This window comes from Anthonomus grandis, chromosome 4 (assembly GCF_022605725.1).
Source record: "Anthonomus grandis grandis chromosome 4, icAntGran1.3, whole genome shotgun sequence".
In the NCBI taxonomy this organism is placed as follows: Eukaryota; Metazoa; Arthropoda; class Insecta; order Coleoptera; family Curculionidae; genus Anthonomus; species Anthonomus grandis.
Window position 1 is genome coordinate 10,715,699 of NC_065549.1, and position 15,786 is coordinate 10,731,484.

General features: G+C 33.8%; 1 protein-coding gene across 2 annotated transcripts in view; it reads right to left on the minus strand.

The window, feature by feature from the left end:
* Positions 1 to 318: 318 nt before the first annotated feature.
* Positions 319 to 15,786, minus strand: part of LOC126734756 (SH3 domain-binding protein 1-like) — a 43,243-nt gene continuing 27,775 nt past the window's right edge. The window contains exons 13-14 of one of the 2 annotated variants that reach the window (XR_007660163.1): positions 2,641 to 10,351; positions 319 to 2,608 (exon numbers count right to left, since the gene is read on the minus strand). Coding sequence is in view for 1 of the 2 variants with exons in the window: in XM_050438470.1 (XP_050294427.1) it covers positions 9,915 to 10,351 (437 nt within the window). In the remaining variant the exon portion in view is untranslated. Of the gene's footprint in view, positions 10,352 to 15,786 lie in introns of both variants that reach the window. The other variant, XM_050438470.1, reaches the window with a different exon arrangement.

Sequence of the window (15,786 nt, forward strand, 5' to 3'; positions counted from 1 at the left end):
TTGTGTGTAATTTTTTGTGGTATTAGACAGTTTAAACTTAATTTATATTGGTTGGCTTAGAATGGATATGAAGTGTAGACTGTTTCATTTTGGTGTTTATTATTTAAAACATATTTTTTTAAATTTATTTATACATATTTCGACGTATCCTCTCTTGCTTCTTTTAAAGAATGACTATAATTCCTAATGAAACTAATTCCTTCCTGGATTGGAGTGTCATAACAAAATTTTAAAAGAAATTTCCAGTAAATCAAATTGATCTACCGTAGTTAAGGTAAACTATAAAAGAAAATATTTATTTGAATTAAAACAACAAACTTCTTACTTAAATAATCATTTTAATAATAGAGCGTATAAATATTATTGCAGTTTTACTGGCAGAGGAAACATTTTAATTAATTTCGACACAGAAAAGCAAATAGACCTTATAACATAAAAAATATTTTAGACAGACAAAAACACACTAGGCAAAGGAGACACTTTTAAGGGGTTCAATTACATAAAAATCTGACCAAACAACAACAGTCAGACGTAACTACAAAACGTTTAACATCCAGTTACCCACACTGGAAAAATCACCTTGATACTTAACATTGTAAAAATAAAATAGTAAATTCTTTGTCAAATGCCTAAAACTTGAGAAATGCTTTTAACAAAATTTCCTAAATTTACATTAACAAGGCATTTAACATTTTAATGCTTATCGCCGCTTTAGTTTTGGCGGTATCAATAATTCAAACGTAACTTTTCATTTATTTTCTTAAGAGTAAGTGTTGTGCTTATCTGAATATTCTGGATGTAAATGAGTCAGGATTAAGTATATTAAATTAAATTATTATTAGCCAATATTGAAAAAGAAATAAGTTTTATATGGTACTATATAAAACCACGTTCACGCAAACGTTTATGGAGAATATGGCCGCGAATATAGACAATAAATATTTTTAGAGGTTTCAAGCAATTACCTAAACAATATCACGAATATAATGAAAATATGCAGATATATCTAAGATTTACCAACATTGGTGCTTTTTTCATTTCAGAAAAGCTATTTTTAATATCAAAATCACCCAGATTGGAATAATTTTGATTGTAACAACTTTCATTCAGCCAGAAGATAATAAAATTTGACATTAAGATTCTTATATAAAAAAAAACATATGGCCTACAAACAAACTTTAATAAGTCAAACTTGTACTACTTAAAGAACTTGATAACTTTTTTACTTGGTTATCAAGAAGGAGATGTAATATTGCAAATAAGTGCACCAGATAATACCTTAGCCCTTTCGAGAGGTGCATCGTCATTAAAATTATTATTAATTTTTTTGCTGTGTAAATTTTGTAAATATTTAGGTATTTTGGAAAACTATACACATGTAGTAATAGGATAAATGGCAACTGGGGCATATTTATCCCAAACGTCTTTTTCAGTAGGAAAACTGTATCCCATTCGAAAAGAATCCAGAACTGAGACAAAAAACGCTCTATCATTTCAAAGCCAAGTACGTCAAAGGAAGTTTGACACCGATTCCTCAAGCGATTTAGAAGTGAAGCCTGGAATAATGAGTGATTAGATAAAGATGCACAGATCCTCGAACTGGAACAAAGGTTGTGTTTGGGTGGAAAAAACTGAAGCCTTTATACCACACATTGCGTGAAATCAGCTCTTGTGTATTACAGCTTGATTTGAATCCAAGTTCTTCTGTAGTGGATGTTCTCTATAAATTATTTCCAAAAAATCTTTTCAGTTATATTGCTCAGTCAACCAATGAAAACCATTTCATGTTGTATAGGAAAAAGCAAGAATAAACGGATTCCCGCCAAATACTAATATTATGGCTTACAATAAGCTTCCTTCAATTTCCAACCACTGGTCATCAAAAAAGAGCGCAAATAAAACTTGCAGTAGCCAGGGATCGTTTCAAATTATTAATTAGCAAATTATATTTTATTAATCCAAAAAAAACAGTCAACGCTAGCAAGATATGCCAAGTCGAAGTGTGAAGGGTACATTTCTAATATGTTCCTCTGAAACCGATAAAGAGAGGAATAAAAATTTGGGCAAAGTGTGACGCTCAAACAGGCTATGTGTATGACTTCAATATTTATTGCGGAAAGAAGGAACTTTGCAATGAAGGAACGTTGGAAGAGCAGTAAATAAATAAGTAAGCACAGTAAAGGAAAAGGAGATATCTTTTGTTATTGACAGGTTTTTTCACATCAGTTCATTTAATGATTATCCTATCAGTTCCTGCTGTAGGACATGTATTACTACTCGGAAAAATATGCTAGAATTTGCAAAGACATTTTATTTAGTTAACATCTTAAACAAGGTCAATCGCGATCGTTAGGATTTTGTTAATTTTTGGATCGATAGTGACGAATAAAACACGCTGTGTTTCTAGTGATTTTGCAATGAGTGAGTGACTCAAGGTAAGATATGTTAAAACTCGTTTATTTTTTCGTTCTTGTTTTGATTGTTTTTAACAAATAACATAACATACAGACCTTTTTATATATTTGTGGTTATGTTTCACACTTCTTGATCAATCCAGGAGCGTTCAATTAAACGAGTCCTTTTAAAAGGACGGTAGGATTATATACTACTATGTGGTTTTTTACAGGTATTGGAAAAAACCACTAACCATGGCAGAAATCTTAGAGGAATTGGAGAATGACTCTACGTCGGACATTCCTACAGGCATTACAATTTTTCCACCCGAAAATGCCAACGAAAACTGCGATACCGATGAAGATTCTGGGGCTGAAGACGATGTAGTACCAAATAATTTACCCGGAATGCAACTAAGGGTCCCGGCGGAAATTGAATTTGACGTAGAAGGTGAAGACGACTGGGACAGTGATGACGATCTACCACTGTCCACTTTTGTTGAAAGGCGACCTAAACACATAAAGACGTTTGACTATACTCTCAATAAAGATTTAGAGTCTACATTTATGCAATGGCAATCAGTTCAAACCGCACAAAGCAATCGTTCCCCTGGAAATATTTTCAAGCTGTCCTTTGATGAGAACTTGACAGGAGAAATTGTCAATTTTACCAATATTTATGCACAGCAAAAAAACCGCCCCGGTAACGTTACTGCAGACGAGATGTACTGCTTCATAGGGGTGTTACTTGTCAGTGGATATACAACTGTTCCAAGGCGACATATGTATTGGCAAAATTGCAACGATGCCCAGAATAAACTTATATTAGCCGCTATTTCCAGAGATAGATTTCAATTCATAATGAGTAATCTTCATTGCAGTGATAATATTTCCCTTGTTAAAAAAGACAAGTACTCTAAACTGCGTCCTCTTTTCAAGAGCCTAAATAAATTTTTTGATTATGCCCCAGTTAAAGAGAATCACAGCTTTGATGAGGCCATGATACCGTATTTTGGGAGACATAGCGGTAAGCAATTTATTCGAGGCAAGGTTATAAGCTGGGGGTATACATTTTGGGTAGGTACCCTACGCCTTGGATACATTGTTTATTTTGATCCCTACCAAGGTGCGTTGACAAGAATTCCGGACAAATATAAACACCTGGGTTTGGGAGCGTCAGTTGTTCTCCAATATGCAGATGTTTTACAGAAAATGCCTTACCAGCCCTTTCACATATTTTTTGACAATTTTTTCACATCTTTGTCACTTCTAAAGGAGCTAAAATTGAGGAACATCAAGGCAACTGGTACTATACGTGAAAACCGAATCCCACAATCTCCATTTAGCAATGCGGCAGTTCTGAAGAAAAAGACACGAGGTACATTTGAATGGGGTGTTGCCGATAATGAAATCGCATTATGCAAATGGAATGACAACAGCGTTGTTACTTTAGCCACCAATGCGTGTTCAGTTTTGCCAGTAAATAAGGTCAAACGATTTTCACAGGCTCAAAAAAAGCATGTTTATATAGATCAGCCTCAATTGACCAAGGCATACAACGAAAATATTAGAGGTGTAGACCGTAGTGACCAAAACATAAGCCAATATAGAGTTTCAGTACGAGGTAAAAAGTGGTATTTTCCGTTATTTTCCCACTGTGTAGACATGGCCTCACAAAACTCGTGGCAACTCTATAGGAATAATGGTGATACTCTTGACCAACTTCAGTTTAGAAGGGACCTAGGGACACAGCTGCTCGAAACGTACAGGAAAACAACTAAGAGAGGACCTTCGAAATTGCCAAAAACTGCATTCCAATTCTCACGTTACGACAGACTAGATCATTTAGTTACATATCACGAGAGTCAGCGGAAATGTGCTGTCTGCCATAAAAAAGCAAATTTTGTGTGCCAAAAATGTGAAGTTGGTCTTCACCCAAAAAACTGTTTTGTGGACTATCATACAAATTAGTTTTTAAGTATTTTGCTAAGCATTTTGTAAGATATATAAACATATTTTTAAGTCTTTACTTATTTTTCTAATAGTAGCCCTGTATCCTACCGTCCTTTTAAAAGGACCGCCGTTTTTTCCAAAACTGGAAATTGAAAAAAAAATCATGATTTTTTCTCGACTTATGGGAGAAGGTCCCATTGACCGTTTTTAAGAAAAAAATATACAAATTCGAAAAAATATAGTTTCAGGGTCAAATGGGTTAAAGTAAATCTCAGCTGCACCGAATGTATAAACTTTTATAACCTCAATATAGGCGGAGTAGATTTGTTAGATCAGTTGACTGGCTGATGTGATATAAACAGAAAATCTTTGGTGGAAAAAGGTATTTTATAAAATCCTTCTTACAGTCGCAGTAAATTCCTAAATCATTTATAAAGAGGTACACCACCTCCCCAAGCTTCCATCTTTTACATTTTTGGTAAATATTTCAGAAAGCCTTATTGCTTATGTGTAAAGTGGTTCGTAGAACCTCATATTATTGTTCGTCAATGTCTTTTCGCATGATGTTGAATCTGCGTGCTCACTTTCCGACGCAAATTGATACCAGAAAAAGATGTCGTCAGATGTGCTGAATGTAAAATTGAAAAACACACAAAAATTATTTGCAATGCTTGTTCCATACCTTCCATATGCCAATAATGTTTTTCATTATATCACACCTAGGGACTTTTAGGTTACTACTTACATTCTTATGAAACTCATTTCTATAGAATATTGATTTTGCTTATCAGAATCTTTGATTGAAAGGAGTGAGACAGTACTCCACAAAAGTTTGAAAAAAAAAAAACAAAAATTAACACAAAACACTTACATACATTTCTTATAAACATTTATCTATTTCTAAAGTCGGCAGGCATTACTCTTTCGTATTTTATAGCATAAATATTTGTTTATTTTTATTTACGGCATATGGGTTTTCTTGCTTGATATACAGAACATAAACGTTTGGAAGCATTTATCAACGAAATATTTATATTTTGCCTACATGAACAAATTCTTTATTTATAAGTAGTTTAATTTATTTATCAGTTAGGGTGTAACAAAGTTGTTTTCTGATAATCTTTTTAAATAGATTTTAAGATTAAAATAACTACGAGGGTGGTCCCAGAAGTACCCGGCCTGACCTAGACATGTCGGTAGTAGTTTGAAAATATCAGTGTATTAGAAAGTATACAATCTATAAAGCATATGTTTCAAGTTTGAAGACGCCACGTTGTTTAGAATTTGCTTGGCAGCTATCAATAGTGAACGTTTTCAGTGAATTTGTGAAAATGGAGAAAATTGGTCATCGTTATGTGATACAATACTTTTATTTGAAAGGCCTCAGCGCAACCAATATAAAAGCTGAACTGGATTCTATCTGGGTGAGTCTGCTCCTTCGTTAACAACAGTAAAATATTGGGTAGCGGAGTTTAAACGAGGCCGTACGAGACAAGACGAGCATCGCAGTGGTCGACCAAATGAGCTGACGACTCCAGAAATTTTAAAGAAAATTCACAAATTGTACTGGATGATCGTCGACTGAAAGTGCGCGAGCTAGCGGACATAGTAGGCATTTCAAAAAGTGCGGTAAATGTTGACATGAGAAAGCTGTGTGCAAGATGGGTGCCGCGTTTGCTCACACTCGAGCAAAAACAGTGTCGTGAAGATGTTTCAATTGAGTGTTTAAGGAAGTTTAATAGCAACAAAGCAGAATTTTTGCGTCGTTTCATAACCATGGATAAAACATGGGTCCATTACTTCACACCTGAGACAAAAGAACAATCAAAACAATGGACTCAAAAGGGAGAACCGGCTCCAAAGAAGGCGAAAACTATTTCATCTGCAGGCAAGGTCATGGCGTCGGTTTTTTGGGATGCGCGAGAGATAATTTTCATTGACTATCTTGAAAAAGGTAAAACTATCAACGGCGAGTATTATGCGAACTTATTGCAACGTTTGAGCGAAGAAATCAAGCAAAAACGGCCGCATTTGGTTATGAAGAAAGTGTTGTTTCATCAAGACAATGCACCAGCTCACAAATCCGTTATTGCAATGGCCAAAATTAACGAATTAAAGTTTGAATTGCTACCTCATGCACCCTATTCGCCAGATTTGGCCCCCTTAAATTATTTTGTTTCCAAACTTAAAAAACTGGCTCAGTGGTCAAAGATTTTCCAACGATGAAGAAGTGATGCAGTTAATGGCTATTTCGAGGCGCAAAACAGTTCTTATTATAAAAAGGGTATAGAATTATAAAATATCGCTGGGAAAAGTGTATAGAGCTGAAAGGAGATTATGTTGAAAAATAAATACATTTTTTTCCAAAATTTTCGTGTTTTCTTTCTTGGGTCGGGTACTTCTGGGACCACCCTCTAAAACAAAAATTTCCACAGCTAACCCGAGAAAATCAGCCAAATAAATTCATACTGAAGCTATTTATGATCACCAGTTAACTATTGGCATTTCAACTGAAATCGCGAGATGCACATTGCTAGGGCTTGGATTATTAGGACGTCGTCTATAAAGCAGCCTTTAATTACTACAACAATTAACAAAAACGCATCAAATTTGTTAGAGAGCAATTTTCTTGGAGCACTGAAAAATCGATTACGGTCTTATTTAGTGACGAGAGTAATTTTTGCTTTTAGGTAGTGACGGAATTAAATTTGTAAGGTACCCAGAAAAAGGTTTGATCCAAAGTACCAGTTGCCAACAGTAAAACATGGAGAAGGCGGAATTATAATATGGTGTTATTTTTTCAAGTCCAGGCCAAGTCCAAGTTTGTATAGATCAGAAAATGGATCGACATGTTTATTTGGATATCTTAAGTTATATGTTGCCGTATCCCGACGAAAATATGCCTCTAATATGACAGTTCGAGCAAGACAACGGCCCGAAACACACTACACGGTTGGTAAAAAATTGGTTTCAAGACAATGTTATGGAATGGGCGCCACACTCGCCTAACCTTAACCCAATAGAAAACCTCTGGGATCAAATACACTATCGGACAAAAGTAGAGCAACACTTAAACACAGAAATATTTGCAAATACCGATTTTAAAATTATAAATGCATGATAATGTATACAAGTCCACTAAGTTTTGAAACTAGAACGTAAGCTATGATTATCAATGTCAACAAAAATTTTCGCAATCAAAACAAATGATTTTATTTTGACGTTTAAGTTTATAACCTTTATAGTAAAGTAAAGTAAAGCAACATTCAAATAATTTGTTCAAAAGAAGGGTTTTAGCAAAAGTAAAGGGATAAAATAATTGTGTAAGGTGATTTTTATGTTTTTTTGAACATTTCTGTGTAAGATTAATCACGCCGAGAGGAATTCAAATTTCAAAAGACTTGAAGCAAAGAGTTGTGAATGGATTCATGGAAGGTAACAAACAAGCCGATATTTCAAGACAGTTTGAGTTACCCCGGTACACTGTGTCCAAAATAATATCATCGTATAATGAGAGGGGACATTTAAAGAAGTTGCCAAAATCGGGAAGGCCAAGGAAAACATCAGTAATGACTGACAGACGCATCAAAAGGATTTCCCAAAATGATCCTTGGAAATCCGCACCTCGAATTATTGCCGAAATTCCAGAAATTACGGTTGGTATACGAACAGTACAAAAAAGGTTAGTAGACGCAAAGTTATTTAGTAGACGTCCAGCTAAAAAGCCGTTAGTTTCAATAAGAAATAGAGCAGCAAGGTTGGCATTTGCACGCCGGCATTTAAACTGGACCGTCAATGACTGGAAAAAAGTTCTATTCAGTGATGAAACGCGCTACAAAATATTCAATTCTGATGGAATGAGGCGTGTGAGGCGATCAATCAATACAAGGTTTAATCCTAAATACGTAACACCTACAATTAAGCATGGTAAAGGTAGTGTATTTTTATGGGGTTGTTTTTCATGGAATGGGGTAGGCTCTATGCACTTTATTAATGATACGATGGACCGATTTGTTTATAGGGATATGCTTCCTTATGCAGAATGGAAAATGCCATTGCGTTTTATTTTTCAACAGGAGAACGATCCAAAACATTCTTCACAAGTTGTTCAACAGTGGTGTCGGGAAAATAATGTTCGTGTTTTACAGTGGCCAGCACAATCCCCAGATCTTAACCCCATTGAGAATCTCTGGGAAGAAGAGGAACGTCGTATTCGTACCCAAATGTTTCCAAATAAACAATCCTTAATAAATAAAATTAGTGAAGTTTGGACAAGTCTTCCCGAAAATGTCATTCAGAAGTTGATTGCTTCAATGCCGCGCCGTTGTCAGCAAGTAATTAATAATAATGGATATTCTATCAATTACTTATGTATGACTATGAATTGTTTTTGTTGTTAAATGTGTTAAATATTTTTTGTTGAACTAAAGTAAAATAAAATATTGTTAAATACAATTTGTTGCTCTACTTTTGTCGCCCCCATTCTTATCAATTTTTATAATCATTAATATTTACTGTTCTTAAAACGATTAAAAGTACACCAAAATGTAATGAAATATTACTTTCAATGTAAGGATAGTGTGATATTAAGCTTAGCGATATTAAGCTTAGAAATCTCAACCCAATAATTTTTTTTATTCAAACATGAATAAAATTGAACTTTGTTGCTCTACTTTTGTCCGATAGTGTAGATAGAAATATAAAAATATAAAATAAATTGGAATGGAAAAACTTTTGTGGAAAAATGTGCCAAATCAATAAACTCTATATAAAAGAGATGTATAGCTGTATTAAAAGTAAAAGGTTTTGCTACTAAATACTAAAATTTAATTTGTTTTTGTTTATAATAATCTAAAGTTTTTTATTGTTATATAAGATGTTAAGTAATTTTCCAACTTGACAAATAAGTTTTTTTCTCATGCTATCATTGCATTGAAGATTATTTTAGATTTTATTAATTTTCTTCGACATTTTTGAAAACCGTTTCGACGAAATTTTTGTGGAGTATTGTATATGACCCATTTCCATTAGGCTCAAAAGGGTTAAGAAAAAAATTGCAAAAAATGTGTACCTAATACATAATGTGCAGGATTTTATTCAATCCTGCACAGACATAATTCTATTCTACAGCGCTGTAAAAACAGTTAACTCGAAACTATAATTCGTGATTTATGTTGTTTCTGAAACGACCGATTAATTGCTGCAAGAATTTTCTATTACCTTTTTGGATGCATAAGTGCTCTAGCTGTTTCATCGAAATTTATCAAATAAATTACACGTTTCCTAATAAAACTAAAACTGGTTTAGAAATATTAGACCTAATTTTACCAGCATATTCCCTCTACACTCACCATGTAATAAAAAAAAATCACCCGACTCATTTACATAGCGGCATAATAATATACAAACCTGATTGTCAACCGACATAACCTAAATCAAATTACAACCTAAACACAACTCAAACGGTAATTTGTTCAGTCAAAAAACAACATATAAATACCAAAAAAAAAGAGGTTTCTTTTTCTCACTAGACGAGGGGGGGGGATCACAAATTAACGGCGACCTCTCTTAAAAGTCTGTACTCTCGGGCTCCGGTCTCTTGACTTGTACGGGAGGCGGCGGGGGCGGCTCCGTCGGTTTGTTCAAACTTCGCGGCGAGGGCGGCGTATGAACCAAAAAATCGCCGCCCCTCTGCCCCAATTCGATGATGTTACCGTCGGAACGGGTCCTCGCGTGCGTATGACTAGTTTTCTTCTTATTGTCGTTTATTTCGTTCAATTTTTCCGATGATTTCGAGACCGCTTGATCGGTCGGCTCGTACAACAATTGATCGTGCGATTTGGTCGAGTTGAGGTCGTCGTTCGATTTGCCGAGGGCGAGCGATTTGGGCGGCACGCACGGTTTTATTTTCGCTTCTTCGGTCGAAGAGGGTCTTGATTTATCCTTGTTCGAATTGATGTCGTTAAATTTGTTTTCCAGGCTCGTTCGCGGTGCCGGAGCATGGCCTGGAAGAAATTGGAATTAGATGTAGTGAATCTTCTTATTTGTCAGGTTTTAAACTTATAATTTTCCAGCCACAACGTAAATAAATTTTAAAATAAAAAAAAGCTAATGCACCTAAGCAGGGTATACAGTGTGTCCCAGAATGAGCGAATTTATACGTAAAAACGACCAAAAATTTTGTAGTTGAAATTTGACCATTTGGCATCCAGCCCTACTTGATTAAAAAATAAAATTTAGCATATTTTTATTATTTTTTAAAAATCAAGCATGCCTTCATACGAGCATTTATTACATTTTATGAATAGGTAAAGTAAAAAGTTGTTTAGAATGCCAAATTATGCCCGAATACTGAATTTCATAACCATATGCCTACTTTGATTTTTACGATTTGTGTACCAATTATTTTTTATATTCATATTTAATTATTAGAGAAAAACTAGTTTATTTATCTAATAGTTAAATCACTGATCTAAGAGTTACAAACCATCCTCAAAAATATGTTTGTAATAAAATGTATAGAGTACGTCTAATTTAACAAGAAAATGTATTTTATTTACTACATTACATTATCGAAACATTTCAATATCTTTCCTAAATATTTTAAAAGAATTCTTAATTTCTTCAATGGAAATTGAATTACAAGCATCTCTAATTGTTTGTTTTAGTAATGAGCTTGGAAACGACAATTCGATTATTTTTTAGTAAAAAATAGCAGGCTCCAACTTACATTTAGCAATTTATTTCAGTTCTCTAGCATTTATAGTTACTTCACAATTAATTTTCAAAGTTCGAATAAATACGTCATGTTTAATTTTTTCCTTGTACTAGGGATGATACGTCACAGGCGCCCAAGTGGACGCGACAACCGACGCTAGCATGTCGACCGCGCACGCTGCTTTGTTAATATTATTATGCATGTTTTTGCTGTTGTTTGTGTTTTTCAAAATGTCTGCTCCACATACCTGCTATAAATATTGTATTGTATTTTAATAAGTTCATATGTTCTATGTCGAAAAACGCCTTAGACAAGGAAAATGGCTGGACCGGTATTAGCCTATATTTACAATGTTAACGAAGTGAGCCGAATTTTTCTCGCATTATGGTGACACGCTTACTTGTTTTTGTGTGTATTTTAAGAGATTCTTGGTTTTTTTAAGTAAAATTTTTGGTTAAATCTATACTTTTTGGATATTACATCAAAGTGGGATGTTATATCCAAAAATATAGATTTAGTATAGTAAAAGTATAGATTTAGACAGTGTTTTGATTTAAATTTCGTAGGAAAAATAATTGCCAGATGACATTTTTGCAGATTTGGTGGCAAGCAGCTCGTTTCAGGTGCGTGATTACAGGTCCACTCATTTTTCTTATCTAAGAAAAATGCTTAGTTTTTGAAAAACAGGGTGTCAAAGTAAAGGTTAATTTTTAATTATTTTTGAATAGAATTTATAGTTTTAAAATATTTACGTTTATATAATGGCTAAGTTGTCTGACCACGAACAAATCCCTGCTCCATTGTAATTAGTCAACAAGCAAAATACGTCAATAATAAAAGTTAAAAGTCAAAATGTCAACAAACAAAACCACCCTGTCAAAATAACGCCTGGGCACAAAACTTGAGAAATTAAGTGTCCGTTCATTTTCTTCCTAACGTGTTCAAATCCCAATTCCCATCCTTACAAACCACATAAAAATAAACCTCATACAAAACACAATCCAAAATCTCGACAAAGGATCTATTCAAAAGACCGGCAAGAGCAGTACAAGCTAGTCCGGAAGTACAGTTTAAGAGCAATCATCAGCACGTGACTTTGCCTGAAATGGATTGAACGCGCTTTATCGGGAAGGTGAGCATTTGGCAACAGCGCATCGTTTAAGCAAAACAGAACACTGTTCGTCTCGCAGCAGACGGGTCAATGTTACCAGAGATTCATCGGGAGGAACCGATTCGTGCATTTTTTACTTTGCATGCGGTTGGACTTTTTGTGTTTACTAACAAATAAGTCGCACGCGTATTTTGGTATTTCAAGACGTTTGTCTCATTAAAGAAAATAACATTTTTGTATAAGTTCAATCAAAATATCCTCATGTTCCTCTGGTACCTAATACAGTTTATTCACTATTCAAATTCAGGGATTTAATTTATTCATAAAAAATGCTTTTATATAGGAGGGTATTAGTATCACAAATTTAGGAGAGAAGGAATATAAAAATGTTTATAATTTTGTCTCACTTTCAAATATATGTACCTTAAACAGTTTTTAGTAATTAAGATATAAATAATAAATTAGAGACATGTGAGTGACTTCCGTCAAAAAAGGGTAGAAGCAACCCTATAGATCAAAAAAATAAATTATTATCATATATATCATATATAAATTATATATATAAAACACTATTATATATATACAGGGTGTTCATTTGAAAAATTGTAATTTACAGCTCAAGTTCTAGATGAGTTTCGAATTTCCATGCCTCTACTATGCCTAGAATCTATGATTCTACAGGCAGTAGACATTTAAAATAAAAAATCTTTAATTTTTCTATCATTTTTTCTTTCCAAAATGAATAATTTATTTTCATTTATATATAAATAGTAAAAGCAATGTGACATTCTTATTCCATATTTGCAGCAATAATTCTAGGTCTAAACTGATCCTTTTTTGGCTTCCTACTTTTTCGTTTAGAATAATAAACTATTGACTTTCCTTCTTTTCTTTTTCCCATTTTTTAAAAATAAACATAAAAATCTTAATAGTATAAAGAACAACGTGCAGAAAATTGGAACACCTTTGCAATAAAATACTTCTAAGTGAAATCCCAATCAACATTTCAATTTTACATAATATTGAATTGCTGTTGACCAGTAGCCGATACCGTCGCTCGCACAGTATGCACAGATCGGGCCGAACAAGCGTCGCGCGTTTCTTGATTTGATACAATCATGCTAGCCCGGGCGTGCGTTGTTGCCATATGATACTAAACTTATCGGCGGTTCAAGAAATAAGAAAAATGCCCAAATTTTGTATTTCCATTCTCAAAGGATTATTATTAATTTTTTTGAAATGGTTTATTAATATAGTGTTTCTAAAATCGATGTATCTAGAGACGTATGGAAAGGTTTTTTTATTTATCTTTTTGGTTTTTAAATAAAAAATCAAAATTTCAGAAATTTAAAAAAGTGGCACCTATCAACTCTTGACAAAAATATGTACATTTCATTAGTGAAAACCGCATTAAAAAATATTGTAAAATAAAAAAGTTATCCAGGAAACAGAAATTTATGGGTGAATAATCCTCTTAACACAACAACCTGGGCACTAGGCTGTGGCTGGCTGGCTAGCGAGCGCTCTATAATACACCGTCGGTGTCTATGACGTAGCGCGTAATTGGGACGGAATCTCGGCAGGTATAAAAAACCACAGACTAGCAGCCTTATAACTTTGCAAATACTTACCCTAACAACTTGAAATAAACGTCATTGTTCTTATAAACTTATGTTGTATTAATTTTTGGGAAAATATATATATATATATATTTTAATTTTCCAAGCCCATTCCCTGTCATTTGGTAATGGATCGGAATAAACAATTTTCTTGAGCCGGCTCCATAAATAGGAATCAGAAATGGTTAAATCAGGTGACCTTGGCGGCCAGTCAATTGGGCCGCGTCTTCCAATCCATTGATTCGGAAAAGTTCTATTCAACCATTCTGCTACACGAATAGTGGAGTGCGCTGGACAGCCATCGTGTTGAAAATAAAGATTTAATCTTTGATCAACTGGTAAAGGTTCTAAGTATTCAAAAAATCTTTCCAAAATTTGAAGATACGATTACGATTAAGAGATCCTTCAATAAAGTATGGTCCAATAATACCTAAATGGTAAGATATGGCGCACCATACGTTGACTTTTTGAAAATATTGCCTCTTGCCATGGATCACAAAGTTTAGCGTTTCATTGAACTAAAACCGACAATTTTGGGGTGAAATTACACCATTTGTCGTGAAAGTAGATTCGTCCGAGAATATAATTTTTTTATGAAAATCCCTGTCTTCTAAAATTTTATCGCCTAACCAAGCAGAAAATAGTAAACGGTGCGCTTCATCCCCCTCTTCTAAAGTATGCAAGTACCTTGGTTTGAAGGCTTTAATATTGTTGCCATGATAAATTGTTCGTAATTCAGATTTGCTTATGGTCAGCACCGTCGACCTAGCTCTCAATGACATCCGAGGGTTCTCAGCAATTGACTGATTGATTGACTGATTACTAAACCAAGGATTGTAGCAGCATCGTTGTCATCGTATCTCTTTTTCTGCTCTTTTTTCATCTCAACACTACCCGTGGCCCCAAAAATAAAGATATTGTTACTTGGACTTGCGAATATTTTTCACGAAAAAGATTCAAAACGTACTTTCACGACATACTATTTCCACTGTAAAGTCTGATAATATTATTAATAACTTTTATAAACTTTACAATAAGATAATGACATATGTAGGTTTTTTGTACATAACTTTGACAGTGACAATGTTTTATAGTAGCTGCCACATTTAATTGAGAATGTTTACATTTTAAAAAGTTCGACAAAAACTCGTAAATGCAGCAAAAAAGAAGCCAATACAATAAGCAGGAAGAAAAGGGAAGTGGCTGTGTTGCTCGAAGGACAATACAAATTAATCAAACCAGATGTATTCAGAGCAATTTTATTTTAAAAGCCTAGCAGAGCGCTTTCGGCGTATCATCAGTGCTAATTGTCAGTTATGATGGCTCATACGCCGAAAGCGCTCTGCTAGGCTTTTAAAATAAAATTGCTCTGAACACATCTGGTTTGATTAATTTGTAATATAATAAGCGGCATGCATTCCATGAGCAAAAAATTCCTACCGATCGTAAAAAAAATTAGTCCAAGGGCAATATTTTTTAAAATAGTTTTGACTATTTTAACTATTAAAATTTATTTGTTTTTTGTTTAAACTTTTAAAAATGTGAGAATAAATAATTAATAAATAATTTAAACGTAAAAATCAAAATAGGCCTATTGTTATGAAATTCGGTATTCGGGCATAATTTTGCATTCTAAACAACTTTTTCTTATAAACTTTTTTTATATCTTCCCTAGAAATACTACTTTACCTAATCGTAAAATTTAAAAAATGCTCGTATCAAGGCATGCTTAATTAAAAAAAAAAATAAAAATATGCTAAATTTTATTTTTTAATCAAGCCTGGGTGCCAAACGGTCAAATTTTAACGCCAAAATTGCTTGTCATTTTTACGTATAAATTCGCTTATCCTGGATGTCTTGTCTCGTGCAGTTCAGAAAAGTAATTTAAAAAAAAGGGGACTCAGTTTTGACGTAGATACACAAATTTGTGTAGTTAGTATGTCTATTGATTTTACTGATAGTTAAAAAAATACCAGACAGCAAGTGTGAAAC